This window comes from Thamnophis elegans, chromosome Z, assembly GCF_009769535.1.
Source record: "Thamnophis elegans isolate rThaEle1 chromosome Z, rThaEle1.pri, whole genome shotgun sequence".
In the NCBI taxonomy this organism is placed as follows: domain Eukaryota; kingdom Metazoa; phylum Chordata; class Lepidosauria; order Squamata; family Colubridae; genus Thamnophis; species Thamnophis elegans.
The window spans coordinates 92,689,474-92,711,652 of record NC_045558.1 but is presented as its reverse complement, the minus strand read 5'-3'; the positions used below and the strand labels follow the sequence as shown (position 1 = coordinate 92,711,652).

General features: G+C 37.5%; 1 protein-coding gene across 1 annotated transcript in view; it reads right to left on the bottom strand.

Annotated features, from left to right (window-relative positions):
• MAP3K14 (mitogen-activated protein kinase kinase kinase 14) overlaps positions 1–22,179 on the bottom strand; it is a 51,907-nt gene that overhangs the window by 13,183 nt on the left and 16,545 nt on the right. Inside the window, exons 2-11 of the mRNA XM_032235638.1 lie at positions 17,262–17,537; positions 16,555–16,624; positions 15,058–15,271; positions 13,544–14,146; positions 8,694–8,831; positions 6,396–6,525; positions 5,103–5,234; positions 4,601–4,705; positions 2,654–2,817; positions 452–602 (exon numbers count right to left, since the gene is read on the bottom strand). Of these exons, the coding sequence (XP_032091529.1) occupies positions 452–602; positions 2,654–2,817; positions 4,601–4,705; positions 5,103–5,234; positions 6,396–6,525; positions 8,694–8,831; positions 13,544–14,146; positions 15,058–15,271; positions 16,555–16,624; positions 17,262–17,517 (1,963 nt within the window). The 5' untranslated portion in view covers positions 17,518–17,537. The remainder of the gene's footprint in view (positions 1–451; positions 603–2,653; positions 2,818–4,600; positions 4,706–5,102; positions 5,235–6,395; positions 6,526–8,693; positions 8,832–13,543; positions 14,147–15,057; positions 15,272–16,554; positions 16,625–17,261; positions 17,538–22,179) is intronic.

Here is a 22,179-nt window from a genome sequence, read left to right as displayed (position 1 = left end):
TTAGTTGTTATGTAATCTCAAACAAGCTAAGTCGAACTTCCTTTGAACCTTATCTAGCTCTAATCAGTTGTTGATTGTTTATTGAGAAGATTCCCGTGCATATGTTTTTAGCAATAAATCAGTTAAATTGAACCTTCACGTGTGACCCTGGTTTTCATGCATGACACTAGGGAAGGCAATCAAATTCATTTACAGACAATGCTTGCCCTGTGACATGCTGTGTACTTTTACTTTCTTCCAATTTATAGCACACAAGTTACTAAACAAAACCTGACTTCTATGTTTTCTCTTACACAACCAAATGTGAAAATGATTCATGGAAGCAACATAAAGAGAAATGTCAGGAACAAAATAAAAGAGGAAGGTTTTCTTCAGGGGACTGTGGGGACAGATGCAAGAAAGGAAGAAATTGCCAGCCAGTTGCATGTTCAGTTGGGCAAAGCAATCTCACCTTGCTTAAGTGCTATGCAGGTTTTCTTCTTTAGCTCTGCTGCAGAAGCTCGTTTTGTAGGATCTTTCTCAAGGCCAGAGATAATGACCCTAACAGTGGATGGGTGACAGGAGGGAGGAATTTCTCTGAGAGGGGGTAGTTCTTTGGCTATCTGCAATGCAGAGATACAGGAAAATGGATACTGATCAAAAGCAATCAGAAAGCTACAGGCCTACAAATGGTAACTATTTAACAAACAATGACAACTACTATTGTATATATACTATATGAAATAGAAATCAATTTCTCACTTTTTTGAAAACAAGGCATAGATAATACTATGTGACCAACAACTGCAATACAGGCAAAGACCCTTAATATTCTGGCACGAAAATATTAATCTATATAGTAATTCTACCAGGCACACACTATAGACTGATAGGTTGTCTTAAAGGCAATACTCAAAAGGGACAAAATATGGGGCGTGGCTTGCAAATAGGACCAGTGCTATCCAAATATCTTAGATAGATAGAAATTGTGTTTCCTCACTGGACAACATTTGCCCAGCTCTTAAATCCAAGCCTACTATATTTCATCAGGCTGAATTAAGAAGACAAAAATTAGAATCATTTTAGCCCCCAGTGAAAAGACAGAATAATTATATTCTTTGAAAACCTGAAAGGTTTTACGCTACATTTTCAATTGTTTAAAATAATGTTCTTTTGCATTAAGAATAGCCAACTGCAACCTAAATAGTATTTTATACATCAAAAATTATATAATTATTAGATACGACTTGCATCCACACTAAACTTCTCAAATAGAGTGTCAGGCTTGGAAGCCATCTTTTACAGTGGGCCTCAAGCCTACCACATATTCTACTGTGGGAAACTGGGAAGGGGGATTGTATGGAGCATGAGACCTAAGTAGTCAAAATAACATTATTTCTCAGAAAATCAAGGTCATTTTGTCTTGACACCTGGAGGGGCATTGCTGGGAGGAATCTCCCTGTGGGATAGTGACTGATTGGACTATGTGATGGACATGTGGGTGCTGATTCAGATTTGGTGTTTCCCAGATGTGCCAACATGGCTCTTCTAATAAATTGGAATTTTGAGGAACCTCTAGCCTCTGACTTTTATTTTATGGAGGATGCTATTTGGAATCCTGAAACCCTGACCTTAACCCATATCTTGACATAGAGGTTTTTGTCTAAGAGCTGATTCCTGAAGCTGCTCTATATTAAAGATTCAAAGAAAATTGTCTTTTGCATTTTCCTAATTATAGCCCTTCAGCTTCTGAGTGATCATTTCTATATGGACTAAATACTGTGTTGTTTCAGAATTGAATCAGCTTACTTCATGTTTGTCCTTTATCTTCCATTATATATGCAAACTGATTTACTAAAGGTCTCATTGTTTTAATTAAAATTCAACTTCAGGTAAATGAGACCAGAATTGCAGTCTAAATGCCAACTTCACCCATCCATTCTTGCAGGTTCTGCGTAGAACTAAGTAGGCACATACTCATTTTCTAACAAATATTTATGTAAGAGAAAAATGACCCTGAATTTAAAATGTCCCAAAAGTGCTTTTTTCAGGAGGCAACTGGACTTTCTGGTTTTTCTCCAAAGATGTTTTGCTTCTCATCCAAGAAGCTTCTTCAGCTCTGACAGGATGGTGGGGAATGAAAGAATCATCCATCCAAATATATTTGTTTGGGACTGGATAAGCTATAGCCACAATCCCAAGAAACCCCTTTTTATAGACTGTTGTTCACTTTGAACTTATCATTATAAGGATCTTACCATTTAACAAATATTGCTGATTTTTTGCTAAAAGGTTCAAGCAAATGGCTTTTGTCACCAAACAACTAGACAGAATAGAGACTGTGTATTTCAGTGTAAACCACAATTTCTAGAGATCTGAAAATTTGAAGTAATCCCGAGGTGGGACCTGTATTAAAAAAATTACCATTCAACATAATGCACTTATTTTAGATTAACTATTGGTCTCCAGAAGACCAATATTTAATATAAAATAAGTGCATCGTATTGAATGGTAAACGTTTTGGATTTTAAGCTACCAACAAAATATGTATTTACTAACAAAAGATACATTTTTTAGATTGGTTGAGAACACTAAGTATTTCATGCCACAATTATCTGTTTTGTCTTTCAAATAAATGAACCAACAATTTATCCATTAATAACTGATGACTTACTTTGAGGCACAGAGGATGATTATAGTACTTGATCCAAGGATGATACCCATTCAGTAGGTGCAGCATCATACAGCAACTACTCCAGATATCTATCTTGAAATCACAGTGCTTCCCCATTATGATTTCAGGAGCCAAGTGGGTCTCAGTGCCTGGGACATAATCCCCTAAAAGTGGAATAGAGAAAATTGGTTCTTTGGGGTCCTGCTGGGCCCTGTTCCATACAAGCAGCCATGCTGAGACATTCTTAAACTAATAAAGGCTAGCCCCTTCACTGTAGAAGACCAGACACCACACAAAAAAATTAATATTGGAGTATTACAACTGAGAGACAAGGCAAGAATACAGAAAACTTGAGTTCAGATTCATGCTGGTAGGAAACTCTCTGGAAAGAAGTACTGCTTGGGAAATAGGAGTACCCAAAATGTTTTGCATTCACAAGGTTTCAAATCTGAAAGAGGTATTTTAAAGCCAAACAATCAGCCGCTTCATTCTCAAAACACTTCTGGAATGGTCCCCACCCCTGCTTCCCCATTCATGGGTTAAGTGGAGTACGTGATGCTTCAGGAGTAGGGGAAGAACCTGTGGGCCTAGTGCAGGCACAAGCCCACTTGTCTCCATCCTCTTAAAGCCTCTCCCCACCCTGACACCCCATGCTCCACTTCCCATCCTTTGCAGTCCCCACAGTTCCTTGAGCCTCCTCCCCACCCCCATCCCTGTCACTGATTGCTCATTTACCTTTTCAAGATCTCCAGAGTTCAAGAGGCTGAGGTAGGGAAGGATGACAGGCTTGTTCATTGCTGGGCCATTTGGCAGAATTCTACAAGCAGCAATCTTTTTGTGAGATGCTGGTGAAGCTCTTGGCTTTCCTTTCCTCTCTAGCCCTAACCTTCCTTTCCAAGGCATTAGCATATGCTGCTAAACTTGGGGGGGGGGGAGGAGCCAGGGGTTGCAAGATAAGATCCTTTTTGCTTTTCCTTCCTCCCTAGCCTTAGTCAAAGCAAAGAGAATTTTATCTCCTATGAAACTTATATCTAAGTTTATATTACCCAGGATTTTTGACATAATTTCATTTTTTCTCAATTTTAAGGCAATTTTCTTGTTGGTAAAGTACCCACAGTAGCTCAATTTGAATAATATCTAAAGTTCTTGGGTAAAGATTATGGGCAGAAGATATATAACATACACTATATTGCCAAAAGTATTTGCTCAACTGCCTTTACTCGCATATGAACTTATTGTGACATCCCATTCCTAATCCATAGGGTTCAATATGATGTCGGTCCATCCTTCGCAGCTATAACAGCTTGAACTCTTCTGGGAAGGCTGTCCACAAGGTTCAGGAGTGTGTTTATGGGAATTTTTGACCATTCTTCAAGAAGCGCATTTGTGAGGTGACACACTGATGTTGGACGAGTTTACGTGGCCCACCACTTCGTAGCTGAGTTGCTGTCATTCCCAAACACTTCCATGTACAGTTGACTGTGGAATATTTAGGAGCGAGGAAATTTCACAACTGGATTTGTTGCACAGGTGGCATCCTATCACAGTTGCACGCTGGAATTCACTGAGCTCCTGAGAGCGATCCATTCTTTCACAAATGTTTGTAAAAGCAGTTTGCATGCCTAGAGACTTGATTCTATACACCTGTGGCCATGGAAGTGATTAGAACACCTGATTCTGATTATTTGGATGGGTGAGCGAATACTTTTGGCAATATAGTGTATATAACACCATATAACATTTTTTAAAAATAATGCCCTTAGAAATTATGCCTAAAATATTGAGTCAGATATAAAGATACATTTTCATATCTGATGCTAGAAGATAGTGAGACAGACACCTCTATGTTATTTATATTTGGGGCTGAGTTGCAAATTTAGAACATAAAGGAAACAGTCGTCCAATGTTTGTACATCAACAGCCTCTTCAGAACCTCCCATAGGTTACCTGTGATTAAATAGTTCCTTATGCCATCTGGATGAAGTTGAGCTGCATGACCAAAGTCACAGAGAACAGCATGGCTTTTGTTACCAGATAAAAGGACATTGTCAGCTGCCAAAAGAAAAATTGCAAGTTTTCAAACCATCAATATCTATCTATAATATTGTTAGCAAAACCATCTAGTTCTTCTCCTTAGGTTCTCACCTGACATTTTGACTTTATTACTGGGGACCAGAAGTGCAGATTTACATGATTAAGTGTTCCTCCATAGAAATTCTAATATGAGAGAAATTAACATCTCAGGCAGAAGCCTAAAGAGAGTCCCTCTCCCTCAAAGTTAGTTTTCTATGTGAAAGGAGGCTGCCAGAACATTCACATAATCTTCTATTGAAGGCAAAGACAAGCTGACTAATTCACATCACCTCCTATTTTCTGAAACTGCAGCAATTAATGCAATTTTGAGCAAATTCTCTGCTACTTAGAGTTGGCTGTTTAATGCTGATCTTACCTTTTACATCTCCATGGAGAATATTGTGGGAGTGGAGGTATTCCAAGGCCTCCAGTGTTTGGCTGAGATAATCAAGAGCTCTGTCCTCAGGGAGGTATCCACATTTCTTAACTAGCTGGCCTAGTGACCCACCTAGAAGAAAAAAGTCCCATCACTCAGAGAAAATTATTCCTGTTATTAGCTAATCACCAAGAAGTACATTAGCTTCTTCAGTCTATAGAAAAATATCAAGTGGCATCATAGTCAAGAAATCTGCAATCGTGGCTCTTATAGTTAAAGGGCAACAATGTACAAAGAAGACATGGTGACTACAATTTGGAAAGTCTGGGACCGCATGTGGCCCTTGAACCATAAGTTACACACATTAACTTTAGAGTTTCTTCCTCTTCCTAGTGTATTCCCGCTAGTGCAGGGTCAGCTAATTAGCTATAAAACTTCTTCATCTGTAATCTAATACATATTTTTATAGCAAGACTATAAAAGCAAGAAGTAAATATTCAGGAGGGTGTTTTTTTCTTCTTCTGTTCAATCATGCCCAATTCTCAGAGATTACTTGAACAAGTCCCTGCAGTTTTCTTGGCAAGGTTTTTCAGAAGTGGTTTGACATTGACTTCCTCCTGGGGCTGGGAGAAACTCAGTTGGCTTTGTGCCAAAGGCAGAGCTAGAATTCACAGCCTCCCATGTGAGTTCAACCACTGGACCAATAGGTTCTAACTTAATATTCAGTTATCCTCTACTAAAAATAAAAAATACTTATCCCCAATTAAAAGAGAAATTAACACTAAAGTCAGGAAACAGTTGTGATCCTTGGCTTTTAGGGAAATAAAATGAAATAAAGCATAAATTGACGGCTAGAGAAAAACAGGCAAAATCAGGTCAGGAAAGATATTCTGCTTCTCTACTAAAATTTTAAAGCATTCTATATTTATAGGATCATTAAAACCAAGATGTTAAAAGTTCATTATATTTTAATATGATGAACAAGTAAGGCCCAAATAATATTATTTTTTAAAAAAAGCAAATCTAAGATTGAAGGAAAGTGGAGTGGTTTAGATAGTGTTTGAAGAAAAGTATTCCATCAAGTTTCAGTTCCATATCCCACAACAACCACATCAGGCAACATTTAATGGTTGTTTAAATGTTGCAGAAGCAATTCCCTACAAACTTAAATTGACTAAATTAGATTCCTGCTTCAGATCTAGTCAACCAATTTATTTTTGCCTCTGCCAATAGTCTGTGATTTCTATTGTTCATAATATTGCTAATATCTTTTCTCTGTTCCTGATCACCTACCTTCCATCAGTTTCATGAAGATGGTAACCCACTGGCCTTCTTTCACTGCTCCATATAATGGAAGGACTTTGGCATGTGTTACTCCAGCACATGTTGACAACTCTTCTGCACGAAAGTGTTCAACTTGTACCTAGAAAGAGAAGTATGAGTTAAAAAGGCTCAAACAATATTGGCTTTAAATAGAAAAACTATGCCTTTCACAAACAATTAAAATAAGCAATATCTTGTTTCTTCAAATGAATTAAGCATGAGTGGAGTGGGGAAAGAAACCCAGGACTAGGGAAGTTTAGAGCAGTGAGAAAGCAGAAGATGGAGCAAGCTGAGATATTTGGATTTCTTATCTTTAAGGAAATTTGAGAGGCAAACAGACCACTTGGTACTTATACCTGCTTAACCTTAATTACAAAGGATTGTGATTCTCAGCTGCTTAAATGAAGAAAAGATGAGAATGAGAGGCAGAAAACATTGAAATGGAAGAAACAGATCCTAATAAATTTTTATAAAGAAAATTATGGCAACAAATAAAGCTAAAATACAAGCTGGCAGAAAAAGAAGTAAAACCAAATTAACAATTAAAAAACAAGACGAGTAAGCAATGAGCCAAGGAAACATTTAGGCTCATGATAATTCTAAAGTAATTGAGAAAAATATGATCACCAGGGTTGGGGAGAAAGGGAAGCTATTGTTTAACAAGGTAAGCATTTGCTTGGGAAAACCAGAGCTGGTTTTGATTCTTCAGTACCAAAATAGTGTATCCAATAAAGTTTTACTTTTGAGAATGCAAAGCTCCCTAGAGTGTTTACTTGTTTTGGGCACACTAGTGACATTTGGTCCCACTGAAGCTGCATTTTCAACATTGAAGTTACAGAAAGCAGAATAACAAAAAACACAAAAATCCTGGCATAAGCATGGGTCTTTATAAAGAAACTGATATAAAAATATGACTAGTGCCAAAAAGAGTAAGAAGGATCAAGGAATTGGAGGAGGGGAGCAAACAAGAGTAGTTTTAATTGAAAAGTGTTTCTTTTTCATGGCTTTGACCTCACATCTCTGTGGCCTGAACAGATAAGACAAACAAGCAAGAACAAACCAATATTATACTTTGATACAGTAATACGTTCTCATCGAAACAAGCTGAGATCTGAAAGCTAAAGTCACATTGTGCGTTCAGTTCAAAAATAAGCTAAACATATCCTAGTATTTTTTTGTATGAATGAAGCTAAATATTCTTTTTCCAGCTTGTTTTTTCAACCCAGACATTAAAATACAGTCTGCCTCTAGTTATAGACAAGAGAAAAGCTAAAATGACAGCTGATTATATATAGTCTGGTAAAACAAAAAGTCTGTAAAGAAGAATAGCCAGAAGAAAAATATTAGTCATTAACATGCTAGTTGCTGGTAATTGTTGGATCAGAGAATGAAATAAAGAATTGAAATTCAGACCCGAGGAAAAAAAGGAATTACAAAAATAGCCTCAGGATTTTTGCACAAAGTCATCAGAGAAACTTTCAGGCATCTGAGCTTCCCAACTTGTTAACTTAGCTCCCCCTTGTGTCTTAAACATAATATCAGCATTAAACATAAGAAAGTGTATGATGCAATACAAGGAGGAAGTCTAGACAGCTGCTGGAGGTGCCACCAAAGCACACTATGTGTCACAAAAAGAATTAAACACCTACAAATCAGCTCCAGCTAGTAGCTTAAAGCTACAGCTTTGTCTAATAAAACTGCATAAAAGTTGTGATGTATGCTCTCACACCATACTTTGTATTTAAATATAGAGATTGGTGGTATTTTTAAGACTAATACTTTAATTACATCATGAGCTGTTGTGGCTGGAGCCCATTTAATTGGATGAGGAGTAAACCACGACTACAATTATATTCTAAAAGAAGTAAGCCAGACAAATTGCCAGGATACAATGATCAGATTAAAGAAAGTTCCATTATTATTAATACCTGACCCTGTTACAAATTGTACAAATGATTTCTGCCATGTAAGAAAGCAGCTAAGATTGCCTCAGCAGGACAATATTTTGGCCTCTATACAAGAGTGATCCTTCCCTAGCAGCCCATTACACCCACAGCCAGCTGGAGATTCCGCTGTTTGGTGTCACTATGGCGACGGCTTCTGGCTTGACCTTGAGGATGTGACAAACAAGTTTCAGCAAAGCATCACTGCTGTGACTGCTCCAGCCTTCAGCAGTTCCACTGAAAAGGGAAGCAACTTTCATTTCCTCTTTTTGATGCTGCTTTCCCTCCCTTGGAGACAACAGATTTGCATAATGTACCACTGTACCTTTTTGGCTGCGCACTGAAAGCCGGTCTGTTTGTCCTCCATTTTGTACACTTCTCCAAAAGAGCCTGTGCCGAGCAAACCTTGAGATTTAGTCCAGTGAACCTCTTCTCGGTACTCATAATCGACTGCTTTGAGTTTCTGCAGATTAGCAACCAGGAAACAAAAGAGGAAAAGAGCCCTTGAAAAGAGAATGAATTAACGGACACTGCCAAAATTATTGTTAAGAACAGGAGAAAAAAAACATTTCAGAGCTTGCCTTTTAAAGACAAATTATCCTGCCATTAGTTCACATGTTTATTAATTCTTCTATATCCTTGAGCCTTAGAAATTTACTTTTATTTATTTTTTTGGAAGACTAGCCCTCCCCAATCCAGTATGTGTTCTCTTTCTCTCTCTCTAACTGCAACTCACATAATTGTAGCTATTCTAGTTTTAATGCCCAGAATCTACAGTGAGAAAGTTGGATGGTTACCTACTTATTTCTCCTGCCCCTAGAAAAGAACAACAGCTGTCTTTTGCTTCAAATGAAGCTTACATAATCCTAGGAAGAAGCATAATTTGGAGAGAGAACAAATATGCATCACAAAATAAGATCTGCAAACAGAGAGTGACAAAGTGACATGAATTCAGGAGGCACCCCAGAAATTCTCTCTGTATACCTTCCATCTTTGACTCTGTGAGAAATCTAGAATTTCTATTAGCAGATTCATGCAATAAAAATAAATGCTTGTCTTACATGGAAAGATTTTAAACTCTTTCGAGTTTAAATTGTTTCTATGAACAATTTATTTAAAAAAATAAATGCTCTTTAGACATCATGATCATCAAAAATATACCAAGTTACAGCATCACGTTCACAAAGCCTTAACAACATAGCAGAACAAGAGTCTTCCTCACCATATACATAACAGTTACCAGGACTCAAGAGTATTCTTACTGCTACCATGCTTCCCCGAAAATAAGGGTCTTATTTTCTTTTGACTCCCGAAATAAGCACTTGGACTTATTTTTGGGGAAGTCTTATTATTTTTGAGGTGCAGGAGGTGGCGAGCGTGGTCACCTCATGGCTGCTGCTATGTTGCAATATTTTTGTGGAGGGCTTATTTTTGGGGAAAGCTTATTTTAGCCCATGTGCTCAAAAGTCCGAATTGGGCTTATTAATCAGGGAGGTCTTATTTTTGGGAAAACAGGGTATATTACTCACAAATTACAGCTTCATAGGGATAAAGTCATGAATTCATATAATGCTTTCCAACATTACTGAAACTAGGGATCACCTCCTTTTCTATTGGCAATAAATTTCATGGGGGGGGGGAAGGGGAGAATCACAATGCTATGTCATGATATATTTCTTTCTGCCTGTCCAGAATCTAGAACCAGTCTATCTACCCAAATGTTCAGCTTTATTATTGGGAGCCAAATATTAAGCCATAGTTCGCTTAATTAAAATGCTCTAGTTCTCACATAAACCTTAAAAACAGCATCTGCATTTCAATACCAAAACCAAATGAAGCTATTATGGCATGTTGTATGAATAGCCAGTGAAACTCGCAACATGGATTTATAAATGCTAAATGATAAATTATGAGTTTATAAAGAACTGCAACTTTCTTCACACATCACACTATAGTAAATAAAAAGCAAACACATTAAGGTTTAACATAAAGAGTGAACTCAGCAATTTCTTCTGATAATATTCAAACAGAAACAAGTAGGATGCAAAAACAGGTTCAATCAAAATGGACTCAAATGTCTATATACCAAGCACAGAGTATAAAGAATAAACAGGGTGAATTAGAAATTCAAGAAAATGAGGACAGATATGATATTGATGCCATTACGGAAACTTTGTGGGATGAAACCCACAAATGGAATACACAGCTAGAGGGATTTAAATTATTTAAAAGAAATAGACCAAATAAAAGAGGAGGTAGAGTTGTACTATATATAAGAAATAACTGTATCTCTACAGAAATAGAGCACTACAATGATGAAAATTATCTTGAATGCATTTGGGTCAATATTAGGTTTGGGGGGGGGGGGCTGACATTGCCATAGGTCTATACTATAGGCTACCAACCAGAGGAACAGAGGAAATAGACGAACTATTTGCTAGTCAGCTAACTAAGATATGTAGGAAGCACATCACAATAGTAATGGGGGATTTTAACTACCCTGACATCAACTGGGAGACAAACTCTGCACCAAGTGGAAGATCCAACAGGTTCCTAACAGCCATATTGGACTTAATTCTCACTAAGAGATTAAATGATAGAACGTATTGAAGCTACAGGAAGGAGAGCCTTCTCTGTGGCTGCTACTACCCTCTGGAACGAACTCCCTGTGGAGATTCGAACCCTCACCACCCTCCAGGCATTCTGCAAAGCCCTTAAAACCTGGCTGTTCCGACAGGCCTGGGGCTAAAGAGCTGTTGCCCCCGTCTCGAATGGTATGACTGTTGTGTGTTTTAAATTATGCATTGTTATGTGTCGTTTTTTAATTTTTTGTCTGTACCCCCCTTCCCTGGTTTGAGTTGTGAGCCGCCCCGAGTCCCCTTTGGGGGAAAAGGGCGGCATATAAATATAATAAACAAACAAACAACAAACTTTGGGGGCAAGTGATCATGCAATATTGGAATTCAACATTATGCAAGCACAAATAGTAGAAGAAAGTCAAACTAGAGTCTTGGATTTTAAGAGAGCTAATTTAAATAAACTTAGAGAGCGCTTGGGAAGAATTCCATGGATAAGAATCCTCAAGGGGAAAACAACACAAGAAGCTTGAGAAATTTTGAAAAGTGAGATTATAAAAGCCCAGTCTAGCACAATACCAATGAAGAAGAAAAATAACAGCTCTCAAAAGAAACCAGCATGGCAGCATAAAGAACTTTCTGGCAAATTGAAAGATAAAAAGGACAAGTATAAAAAATGGAAAGAGGAGCACATAACTAAGGCAGAATATCAGCAAATAGCCTGAGCCTGTAAAGATGAAGTGAGGAAAGGCTCACAATGAACAAAGGCTTGCCACAGAAGTAAAAAATAACCAAAAAAAGCTTCTTCCAACATGTTAAGAACAAGAAAAAAGTCAAGGAAATAATTGGTCCATTGCTGGAGGAAAGTGGCAAGAAGGTGACACGTAACAGGGAGAAAGCAGAACTACTTAACTTGTTTTTTTGCATCTGTCTTTACACAAAGGGAACAAACAGTCCAACTATCAAAAACAGCACCACAAAAAACAGATTAGGAACATAAGTTAAAATAGGGAAGAAAATGATAAGTGAGCACCTGTCTACTCTAGACGAGTTCAAATCACCAGGACTGGATGGATTACACCCCAAGGTTCTGAAGGAACTAGTAGATGAGATCTCAGAACCACCGAACTATATCTTTCAAAGATCCTGGAGCAATGGAACTGCATCTACATGGAGGGAAGTATGCAGTGGAGTACCCCAAGGCTCTGTTTTAGGCCCAGTACTCTTCAACGTCTTCATCAACGATTTGGACCAGGGGATAGATGGAGAACTCATCAAATTTGCAGATAACACCAAGCTGGCAGGAATAGCCACGAATATTCCAGAAGATAGGCTTAAGATACAGAAGGATCTTGACAGACTTGAACATTGGGCGCTATCTAACAAAATGAAATTCAATGGTGAAAAAAGTAAGGTTCTACATTTAGGCAAGAAAAACAAAACATACAGGTAAAGTATATGTGGTACTTTGCTCAATAGTAGTATGTGAGAGGGATCTTGGGAGTCCTAGTGGACAACCATTTAAATATGAGCCAACAATGTGTAGCAGCTGCCAAAAAAGCCAACACAGTTCTAGGCTGCATAAACAGAGAGAGGGAATCAAGATCACGTGAAGTGTAATACCACTTTATAATGCCTTGGTAAGACCACACTTGGAATACTGCATCCAGTTTTGGTCGCCACGATGTAGAAAAGATGTGGAGACTGTAGAAAGAGTGCAGAGAAGAGCAACAAAGATGATTAGGGGACTGGAGGCTAAAACATATGAAGAAAGGTTGCAGGAACTGAGTATGTCTAGCTTAATGAAAAGAAGGACTAGGAGAAACATGATAGCAGTGTTCCAGTATCTCAGGGGTTGTCACAAAGAAGAGGGAGCCAAGCTATTCTCCAAAGCACCTAAGGTCAAGAAAAGAAGCAATGGGTGGAAGTTGATCAAGGAGAGAGGCAACTTGGAACTGAGGAGAAATTTCCTGACAGAACAATTAATCAGTGGACCAACTTGCCTCCAGAAGTTGTGAATGCTCCAACACTGGAAGTATTTTTAAGGATGGGACGGATAAATTGTTTCTATTTCAAATGAGGACCCTACTACCTTCCGTATTAATTCATTTATTGAAAATAACTTAAAAGTTCATTAAAATGATTTTTCAAGTTATTTTCAATAAATGAAGTTCATTAAAATGAACTTTTACTCTAAGATCATAATAGTTATTCCTTTATTATACCAGACATAAGAAATTGAATCTCTTTGTTAAAAGCTCATTTTCTTAAGAAAGCTAGCCCAATGGAGAGTAAAATTGCAGTCTCATCTTTTCTTTCTATGCCAGATTTTTAGTACTTTTCCCACTTAAGGAAATATAGAAAGATACAATGCCCCTGGCCCCACGCAGTTTCAAATATTTTAACACAAATATCCTATCTTGTAATACTTTTAATTGTATGTTTTGCCTTTGACCAAGCTTTGCCTTTGACCAAGCTTTGACCCTGTTTATAGGAATATGGCTCCAGGTGATGATCCCTATCTTTTCTTTGCATAATACAGCATGATTGATCAAAAAGTATACAGTTGGTACCCTGTTAACAGTTTTCAAAGGCTCACCTCTGTAAGCAACACTCCTTCATTTTCATTGATTTCCTGTAGGCACACTTTTGAACTTGATCCATTTTTCCAAGTCTTGGCCAAGCAAGCTAGGTTTCTTGGTTCTCCAAGAATAACATTTCCCTTCAATGCATCTACTAGAAAATCATCCATAGAAAAAGTATCTGAGGTGTTTTTTGCAGACTGGTGACATTTGGAAAAGCTATGCGCCAGATTTAAGTCTGAAAGGTAACGTTCATCATCTACATTTGAAAGATCATCAAAAAGATAAGTCTTCAGGGGGCCAGGTTTCAAAGCAGGAAGCAAATAGCTATGGTTATACAAATAAGGAGCAAATTTGTTTGAATGGGAGGGATGTACAATCTCCAATTGAGAGCCCAAATTGTCCTGTGTATAGGATTTCCAAACATGACTCAAGCACTGAGCAGGGCTGATCAACTTGTGTAACTCTAGTTTTGCTTGGTTCTTTATCATGTGCAACTTGCTAGTAGATAAAACTTGGCTTGGTTTCTCAAAGGAACTGAAATCAGAACCAAAATCCTTACATAGTTCTGAATGCCATGAAGTGATATTGAAGAGGGTGCCCAAATGAGAGTCATCTTCCTGGAAGAAAAATGAACTAGTTAGCTACTCAAGGAAAGCTAACCAATAGGATTACACTCTAAACCCCATCAATAATTAGGAAAGGTATTTTCTCAATTGTCAGATTCCTATAAGTTAAAAGGAAAATAACTAAAAGCTGGGAACCAAGAACATGAATTTCTAACATATCAGAGGAATGATTTTACATGAAATTTATCTATAAATAAATATGAACCAATAATTTACAGATAATCCTGGACTCACCATCATTCCTTTAATAATGTTAATTATTTATAACTATTGTACCAATTGATCACGGTCTGGGCTCTTAGTTCTTTACCACCACTTGCAGTGTTCTGCAGTGACATGATTGTGAGTGTTTTTATCAATTTCTAGCAAAAATGCCCACTGGGGAAGCTGGATTAATTTAATGACTATGTGATTCACTTAATGACTACTTTAAAAATTATAATAAAAGTATCATAAATAAAACATATTTACGTATTTATCCACTTTAGTATGTTGGATCTCAATTTCAATATTGTCTGGGATGAATTGAAGTTAAAGTCCTAAATGTTTCAGAGATGGTAAATTACAAAAAAGTGGTCTAATACTGCTAAGCTATCTAGTGATCTTTGTCCTCTTTTGTATTGTCATCATACAGGTCATCTAATGTAGATTGTAATTTTAAAAATTTCCCCCCCAAATGATTTAGAATCTCCTTGTTTTATAACACATTTTGCAACAGGATACATTTCATAAAGGTGAAAAATGGAATCTGAACTGTTGCTCATTTGTACATTGTTAATTCAATTACAAACACATATATGCCTCTGAGGAAGAAAACAGGCACTACTGAGGTTAAGTTCCATTATGCCCATCATTAATACTATATTCAAGCATGATTTGAGGCAGTGTAGAATATGCTCTACCTGCACAGGTATGGGTACACAGCTCTCCTGCTCCGGAGTCCTTGGCTTTTGAATTAGGGAGGTTGCTTTTTTTGCTGTTTTAAGGGAGGATTTTCTCTTTCGCTGTTTCTTCCGGGATTTGCCGCGATGTAAGGCCTTCCAGGAACATGGAGCCATTTTTCCTTCAGTTGCATGAGCCACATTATTGGGGATTTGATCAAGGCTGCAAGACCGGCTGACAGAAAGTAGTAATACAGATATATATACTTTAGCTCAATTCACAAAAACAGTCATTTAGTAGATCTGAAAACTACACACTAAGATCTTGAGAACATTTTGAGTAATCATAATAAGTAAGTTCTCAAACTAAAGAATTTATGTTTGTAAAAAATGCTCTTTTTAATCTTATAATATCCTTCATCTTTAATTTCCAATAAAATATATCTATAAAATTATATATTTTTAAATCATACATTGAAGCACTATAGACACATATTTTATCAGATGTTTCCTTGTCAACAGTATTTTAATATGAGTATCAAAAGTGAGTCAAAGTATTTAGACTTATGAGAATGAAAGCAATGCCATGCCATGCCAGGCACTGGATTTATTTGCTCACAGCAATGTTGAAACATTCATTGTTTTAACTTTACTGACTTTTAGACTTCCTGAATGATATTTTGGGGTGATATGGGCAAAGAGGCAAACTTAGACATAACAGAATAGAAAATGACTGTGAATAACACGAAACAGAATATGTGGGGGGTCTTTCCTAGAAACATTTTATTCTGCTGGTATTATTGCTTCTTGTCACAATAAAAACATTTTATTTTTTCAAAATACAAAACCTAAGAATGAGTCATGCAATGGCTCCCTTTGATACATAATATTGATTCTTTACTCATCTTTCCCTTCTTTTAAAACATTCACTCCTATCTTTTTACAATCAAAGAATAATTTACTTGAATGTTGCTTATAAAATTTAGCCTTGATACTCCACTCTTGCTGAAAATCTGCAAGACAACTTTGTAGTTATCCCATAGCAACTAAGACCTTACATAAATCATGCTACATCTGCAGGGGTATACAATGTTTTTTATCAACACTATATACTTGCCAAGTCCTGACAGTCTCCAAAGAACAATTTCAAAGATAGCATTTCAAATAAAAAATTATGTCATGTAATGCAGAAAATTCTGAAGTATGAAATTTGCTAATTCTAGCACAATGGTTTGGATACCAGTCTATGATAAAAAGTGAAATTAAATGGAATACACTTAACTTAACCTCCGCTGAATGGGGTGCATGAATCAAAGCAGGCAAGGTGGCAGTCATCAAAATATGGTTGAAGAGCCCTGCCCTTGACTATTTTGATGTTTCTCCGGGCCCTGGATATGGATGTGGAATACTCTTTCCAATATGATGATTCAAAGGATCCTTCTCTTTTTAAGCAAGTGAATAGGGGATAAGGAACAGGAGAGGGCATTGTGGTTTTGTATTTTATGAAGGATTACTTACCTATATTGTTTTGTGTGAGCAATAAAAGGCCTCTCTGAATAAGTGGGACTGAACTCCTGGCTTATCTCACCTGAAGAAAGTTATGAGAAAAAGAAGTTGAAATATGCCACAATGAAGCAAGAAATACCAAAATCACACATTGACAGTTGATCAGACTGTCTGTCTGACTGGACTTCAGATGCAAGATCTGTTCAGCATTTTAACATGTAATGCCATATTATGAATGCATTGAATTTTATTTGACATTAGCTGTTACATAACAATTTATCTTTGTATATAATGGTATAACACATGTATACATTCTCTTTCAACATTTCATGAACATTCAGATATAGCAGATCCTCTTGCCCCCAGCAGTCTGTTAAGTCAAGGGTTCATTGTATTTACTCTATGTCACTTACAGTTTCAAAGTTAGAGGTTTCTACCAGAATTAAGACTCAGGGTGACAGAGAGAGATGGAAATGCCAGGACAAATGGAAAATAAAAGTGAATTAAGAACAGTCAATTCTCCCTTCATCATCATAGTATCCAATTGAATGTCCTTATTAAGACTGAAAATCTATTATAGGGCTACCAATATCTTTCCAGAACAGAAAGTTATACTTTCATATACTGTATGTTCCCTCCTTCCCTGCTCCCCCCTCCCCCCCCTCTCACATACAGCTTCATCTTCTTCTCCTTTCATTAATATGTTGTTTTCCACTTACATTCTGCCTGGGCAATGATGGAGATTGAGGTTAAGCTCCCTTGTCCGCTGTCTTCCTTGGCAGTTCCTTTAGCAATCACATCGTTCAGGATCTTCCATGATTCATGGAATATCTTCTCATCTGGCTCCTCTACTTTGCAAACGCTGCTTTTCTTTTCACTCACTACTTCTTCTGGCCCTTTGCCCATTAGGAGATCCTTTGGAGATCCAGTAGCTGGATCTGTATGGTCCTGACAAGCTATTTCCATTACTGCCATCTCTTATTTCGGGTATGTTACTAAAAGATAAAGCCCAAGAAAAGAACGATTAAATGTCAATTTTTAAGCATTTGTTCTGATAAAGCTTGTGGATATCGATGTCTGTCTATATTGAACAATGAAAAGTACTTTTTCTTGAAGAAAACATATTATTTTGTAGCAGAAAAAACACAATACTTAAGTGACTACTTAGAAATCCCAAACCATCTTTTACAACACCCTTTAAAATCCCCCCAAAATGTATGATTTCTGGTTAAGAAAAACCTAGGAATTGTTGCAAAATACTGTAGTACATCCTTGGCAGAGCTACAGTGAACCCCAAAAATGAGACTGGTTTATGCTTTATGAAGAGAAGAAAGTATTTAATTTATTATTTAGATCAATTTTATCCCAAGCATCATCCAAAAAGATCCCAGAGCAGCGTAAGCACAATTAATGAGTGAGACAGAACTTCTCCTCTGCTTTAAGGAATTAAGAAAAATAGTTACTTACATGTTCTAAATGTTATCAGCAAGCATTTATGCAAACATCCTGCAATTATTACAAATGTTTTCTTTCCTTTTTTAAAATAAGGATAAAATAAAATATTATTTTATTTGATAAACTATAATTACATTGTATATTATTTTGAGAATAAAATTTTCTTTAAAGACATAACCTTACATACACCTATATTTTGCATCCTTATCAAAAATGTATTTATAATGACTGTGTTTATCATTCATAATTCTAAAGTTGCCCAATTTCTCGAAAATAGACAGTGTACAAAGTGAAAACCACAGAAAGAACTATTATCAGGCAATGGGAAGATGGTTATTCGTGCAGAAGACATAAGAAAATCTAAGAGCACATAAGCAGCCCAATTCCAAATGTTGGGAAAGAGACAAGCCACATTTAAAGAACAGCAGGCTTGCAATTGTGCTAATCAAAGCATAAGGGATGGTGAGAAAAGCTTCCCAATTCAGGAACAAAGGCATTAGTATACAAGATGAATCTGTGAGCTTTGAGCAGGACTCAAATTGTATATCAGTTTCATCTGTGGAAATGTAACCTTATTTAGAATTAGAGATGCAAACTTCCAGTTTAAGATGGAAGTCCATATCCATATCAATATTTACTTTGTCTTGCTTCAATCTGTTTCCCCTATCCATTGCCCTACAACCTCCAAACATTGCTTCAAGTCTTTTATGATATATAAAAGACTCAAAGAACTCAAGATGCGCATGATACTGAGTTATATAATCAGCATACCAATTATACTTGACCCAGTGGTGGGTTTTAAAATTTTTTATTACTGGTTCTGTGGCCGTGGTTTATTTTGTGGGTGTGGCTTGGCAGTCATGTGGCCAGGTGGGAGTGGCTTGGCGATCATGGGACCAGGTAGGCATGACTAGGTAGGCATGGTCATGTGACTGGGTGGGTGTGCCATCTTAATGTTACTCACATGGAGGTGAACCTTGCCTGGCTTCTCCTCGCCCCTTCCCTCCCAGTCAGTCCTTGCCTCATCTTGCATGTTATGGTGGGAGAGGAAGCTTTTTCAAAGTCATCTTCCCCTTGATACTAGCCAATAAGATGAGATTTTGCTGTCTGAAGACTGCCTGATATACATTTCCAAATACCATGTATCACCATTCTCTTAGTAAGACTGAGTGGAGAGATTTATAAAGAATAATAATAGGGAAGGGACCTTGGAGGTTTTCTAGTCCAACTCCTGCTGAAGCATGAGATGAGACCCTATACTATTATGGACAAATTTCTTCTTAAAAACCTCCAGTGAACCGATCTGCCAGCTGCCGCCGCTATGGTTGAAATGGGGACAGGGGCACTGGCCACCACCACCACTGCCCTCTCCTCCCACCATTGCCCTCTCTTGCCACCACCCTCTTCTTCCGCTGCCGCCCTCTCCAGCATGTGAAGCTTGCCAGGTTGCCCTCATCCCCGCCGCAATGCTTACCTGTGTGTACGCAGGAGGAGGCAGTGGATGCACATGGCGAAGACAAGGCAGGGCAAGCGTCCAGACCAGTTCGGGGGCATGGCCAACCAGAGGTCACTACCGGTTCTGTGACCCAGGCTGGCATACCATTACCGGTTTGGCCGAACCCATCCAAATTGGTAGGAACCCACCTCTGACCTGATCCATATAATCCATATAATATTATATGGATCCATATAATCCATATAATAACCACACAGGAGTTTCAACAAGCAAGATCCACTCATGAAGGGTCTAAGTTAGCTGCTTTACTGTGTTCTACCTTTAATACAAGAAATCTTCCAAACTCTTTGCCTTCTCTTGGGAACAATGGGATAAAGTTCCATGGAATTGGGGGGGGGGGGGGCAGGCGATGTCAGGCTTATTCCCCACTTGACACCATTTCCCTGCCTGGCTGGGAGAACTCCTCACACATTCCTTTACAAGTCCTGAGGCACTCCACAGATCAGGGACTTTGGGCTCAATCTCTACTCTCTATTAGTACTATCTAGAACTGGCCACAGGGAAAATCAATCCACTGCAATGCCATACCTCTCATTCCCAATCCCTATTGTTGATGACGAAGAATACCATGACTGATGGTTTTAAAGGTAAGTGAGAGATCAAGGAGAACCACTATCTCATTCTCAGTCATACCAATGCCAGCTCTATGCTTTGGCTGTAACGATTGAAAAGATCCAAATAATCCATTTTCTCCTAGCAATCTGAAGCTGCAGCATGATAACCTTTTCAACAGTTTTTCTCAGAAATAAAAGGCTGAAATCTGGGCAAAGGTTGACATAAACTGTTGGGTCCAGTGATCGTTTCTTAATAAGACATTGTTTCTTGTAAAGGCATGGGGAATCACTATTCTAGGATGAGTTTATCACCACATGATTCCAACTTTTATCATCTCTCTGGAGACCTTAACCAAACAGGAAGGGTATGAATCTAACAGTGGGAAGTTAACAGATCCAAGGATCCTATTCATTTCTACAGAAATTATGCCAAAGTTGCCTCAACTGAACCAACCCAGTCAGAGTACAACTCCAAGAGAATCCAAGTGATTGAATATTCTTCACAATGGCCCTGTAGATATTCCAGGGATCCATCTCTCTTAGCAGAGAACAGATTATTTTAAAAAGAGCCAATTGTAGCCCCTAATATAGGTTCTTACATATTATTAGTCAAATTCACTTTACTACTTACTCCAAAAGTGCTCTAAGCTTTTGTTATTTAATTTTCCAGAGCATCTCAGAAAATTAGAGTCACTTGGGATCAAAGTCGCCTCTTTCTCAATTAGAGAGTCACCTGGGAACAAGAAAGATCATATAAAGCAAACCTTTCTAAGATGCTCATCACAGGCTCACTTCAGGAAAAAACCCAAGCACCGTCTAAAACCTATCATAGTCCAGTAGTGGAAGTCAGTCAATCTCCTGAGAAACAGGGGGAGCAAAAGTACGAAGCAAACTGAAGAGCAACCAGAGAGTGATCTGATTGTAACAAAAGACTGATGGTAATGTCTCCATCCTCAGATCATGGTACAATGTCTATGAGATAAAAAAACAAACCTAAAATGTGATCACCTGTATGTCTCAAGCTCTCAGGGACCTGGATCAGGTCAACTGTTGTCATTGTAGCATGAATTCCTGAGCCTCTACAGGTTCTACATCACACAAACCTAGCAGTGAAGTCAAGCAGCTCAGGTAAGATGCTTTTGCAGAACACAGGGGCCAGCAGGACAACAAATGTGTACATAAATTTAAAAAAACCCAATGAATTATAACCACTGTGGTCAAAAAGATTCTGGGCAATTTAAAGTACAGCTACCAAATGACTCCATAAATAAATAATCATGGTACAATTAAATAACATAACAAAACAAAATCAGAATTCTAACCACATAATAAGGAACAGAATATGATTTCACTCCTATCCAAGAATTAGGTTTGCAGCTTAGAACTACTCTTGAATGGAATTGGCTGTTAAGCAGCAGCTGCAGTCAGAAATGGCTCAGCCTTGGCTGGCCTTCACAATCTCTCTTTCTTAGAGAAAGTAGATTGTGCTGACACAGTGAGGCATTACTAGATTTTCTGTTCTGCCTCTACCAAAATGGAAACATCATTTTTATATTGACTGGCCTGCCTTTTCATTTTCTTTGTTTGCCCCCCTCCCCAAAAAGTAAAAAGCATTTCACAAAAACCTTAATATTTCTCTTTTGCACTGTTTTACACATTTTATATTCAAATAAATCAGTTGTATATAAAATATGTATATGTGTATAGCAGTTTTACTGAGTAATGTTAAGCATACATTTACCTGACAATAGGAAAAAGTTATGAAATTGGGCATCAAAATTGGAACATACAATCTAAATTACTGCAGAGATCCCTAATTAGAATTCCCTGCTGTAAATGCTTATTTAATTATCACTTTTGGAGTATAACATAATTGGCATTCAATTTGTTGCCAAATACAAGATATTCAGGGCCAAATGAGTTTGTCTTTATATTTTTACAGAGCTGCATTAAGCCAAAATAAGGAGAGCAACTTTTCAATAGTATCATGCCCATAACAGAGTCTCTTTCAAAAGAGATTAAAAGTAACTGGGAATGAGATTAGATTAATGTACACATTTTTATACTATTTGATATTCACACAGACATATACATTTCAGTTTCAATTTTCTC